We start from the raw sequence: 2132 nt of genomic DNA, 5'->3' as shown, positions 1-2132 counted from the left end.
CCCCCTGTGCCTGGCCAGGAGGGCAGGGCACCACCCAGCCCTGGGGCGCTGCGTGTCACACCCCTGCCTGGGGAAGGAATGCCCATCTCACAGCCCTCTTTGGTTTGGGAGTGCTCTGTCCCACAGCTGCCCCCTCCTCGTGCCTCCTTTCCTGCTGCTGGTGGAAGGAGAAGGTGCAGCTGCTTCATCAGCATCACCACGGTTTGTTTGGTGGCTAAATTGGTGCAGTGCTAGGGTACCACATGTGCACTGTCTGGGACAGCTGGAGGGAACAGCACCATCGCTGTCCCCAAAGCCATTGCCATCCCCATCCCACTCACTTCCTCAGCCCAGCGGCGCTGTCACTCTCGGCCATCTTGTCCTCAAGCTCCTTGATGCTCTTCTTCCAGGTCTCCTCCATCTGCTCACGGAAATACTTCAGCTCCCCACGATCCAGCTGTGGACAGGTGCACACCCTCAGCCAGCTGCCCCAGCAGGGGACATGGCTGTCTCCAGGGAAAATCCAGGAGTGGGACCCTCAGAGGGATGCTGCCTCAGGCTGCCAAGACCCAAAGATGCCAGTTTCGCACACTGTTGATGAGGCATTCCTCACCTTGTTTTCTATCCTGTGACTGAGCTTCTCCTGCAGCTCATTCCAGTGCTCATTCTGTCCCAACACCTGGTTCTGCATCTTCTGCATCCTCTGATCTATCCGCTCCATGCTCGCCTCAAACTGGGTGCGATTGACTTTGCTGCCCAAGGCAGATTTCTGGCAGAGGAGAAAGGCAGGAGTGAAGAGGGGAAAGAGTTGAGGAATGACAGGCAGGGCCAGGGCATGTCAGGGGCAGAGGGAGAAGCACTCCCTCCATGCCATAGTACCCCTTTCAGGGCAGGGTGACCCTGTTCACCCCATTACCCCCATGGGGTTGTTCCCACCCATGGAGGGGCAAGGGACCTGCACTTGGTCTGGAAATCCTCCCTCTCACAGACCATTTTTGTCAAACAGCCCCCACTGGACAAGGGGCATTTGTCACCCTGCCCAGGAAGCCCTGGGCTGGCACAGAGGGCTCTCGAGACTCTACCATGTCCATTGCTGTCAACATGTTCTCCTCAGCTGTCTTCTCCTTTTTCAGTCTCTCCAAGGACTGGAACAGCATCTTTCAACACAGAAAGCATCCCATGACATGGCAGCAGGGCTGGAGCTGCCTCCTGGTCAGCTGAGCAGTCCCTGCTCCCCCTAACCAAAATCCTCCGGGAAATACCCTTGGAACCTGCTCAGGGCTTTGAGCAGGTCAGCAGGGGGGCAGATTCCTTGTGGTCCCCTGCCTGGAGTCTAACTGGGGGGTGCTCTGACTCCACAGGACTTTCAACCACCCACCTCAATAGCTTTCTGCTTTTTCTCACAGTCCTTCTGGAGGTTTTCTGAGACCAAGCTGAGCTCCTCACAGTCCCCTTGAATCTTCCTGACTCTGTCCTCCATGTCCTCCATGTGCTGCAGGAGCTGCTGGTCCTGCTCCAGGGAGGAGGAAAAGATGATGCTTAGCAAGGGGAGTCTGATTCCACGAGTCCTCAGTTTCAACAGGACATTTGCACCCAGGTTTTAATTTCCTTCCATGCTGCTGACGGGTCCAAGCCAGTCTGGAGGCAGTGAGGGGCTCTTCCACATTACAGCAAAGCACAGTCAGCCAGGGAATGCCATCAGCCCACTCCCAAGTCCCCTGGGTGCCAATTCCCTACCTGGCTCCTTTGCTTTATGAGGTTCTCCACCTTGCCCACAGCTATCTGCCGGGACTCCAGGGAGTCCACCTCCTCCTCCAGTTTTTCGCAGCGCAGGACGAGCTCCCCCAAAAGCACTTTGGAGTCGAAGGTGCAGTTGGAGCACACTGCCTTCGCCATCTCCTCCTCTCGCTCCTCCTGCACGGTGCTCACTGTCTCCTCCAGCTCGCCCAGCTGCAGGAAGGGCAGAAGGAATCTGCTCAGAGATGGGATGGATGCAGCAGGCACACCTGGGTGCCATGGGACTCGATGGCCCCAGCCAGCTGGGGGATGTGGCTGGAACCCCGTCAGGACCCCTCCACTGAGCCAGCGGGTGGTGGGAGTGCTCTCCCAGCACCTCACCTTCTCCTGCATCTGGTTGGTCGTCTCGGTCACCA

The 2132-nt window shown here is 57.8% G+C and overlaps 1 protein-coding gene across 1 annotated transcript; it reads right to left on the bottom strand.

Annotated features, from left to right (window-relative positions):
- Positions 1-301: 301 nt before the first annotated feature.
- On the bottom strand, positions 302-2126 carry LOC113942038 (glutamine-rich protein 2-like). The gene is made up of 6 exons (XM_027633179.1): positions 2098-2126; positions 1717-1929; positions 1358-1489; positions 1062-1136; positions 593-748; positions 302-436 (listed from the first exon to the last, which is right to left on the bottom strand). The coding sequence occupies exons 1-6, from the start codon at positions 2107-2109 to the stop codon at positions 317-319; spliced, it is 708 nt and encodes a 235-aa protein (XP_027488980.1). The 5' UTR covers positions 2110-2126; the 3' UTR covers positions 302-316.
- Between the last annotated feature and the right edge of the window lie 6 nt (positions 2127-2132).

The sequence above is a fragment of the Corapipo altera genome, unplaced genomic scaffold (genome assembly GCF_003945725.1).
Source record: "Corapipo altera isolate COAL_440 unplaced genomic scaffold, ASM394572v1 59274, whole genome shotgun sequence".
NCBI classification, from domain to species: domain Eukaryota; kingdom Metazoa; phylum Chordata; class Aves; order Passeriformes; family Pipridae; genus Corapipo; species Corapipo altera.
The sequence above is the reverse complement of the archived record's forward strand: the minus strand, read 5'-3'. Positions and strand labels throughout refer to the sequence as shown.

Excerpts from the sequence above, each read along its gene's own strand:
- LOC113942038 (XM_027633179.1), bottom strand. Across the intron at positions 1,137-1,357 it reads AAAAGCAGAAAGCTATTGAG|ATGCTGTTCCAGTCCTTGGA; the intron begins GTGGGTGGTTGA and ends CTGTGTTGAAAG. Across the intron at positions 749-1,061 it reads TGTTGACAGCAATGGACATG|AAATCTGCCTTGGGCAGCAA; the intron begins GTAGAGTCTCGA and ends CTCCTCTGCCAG.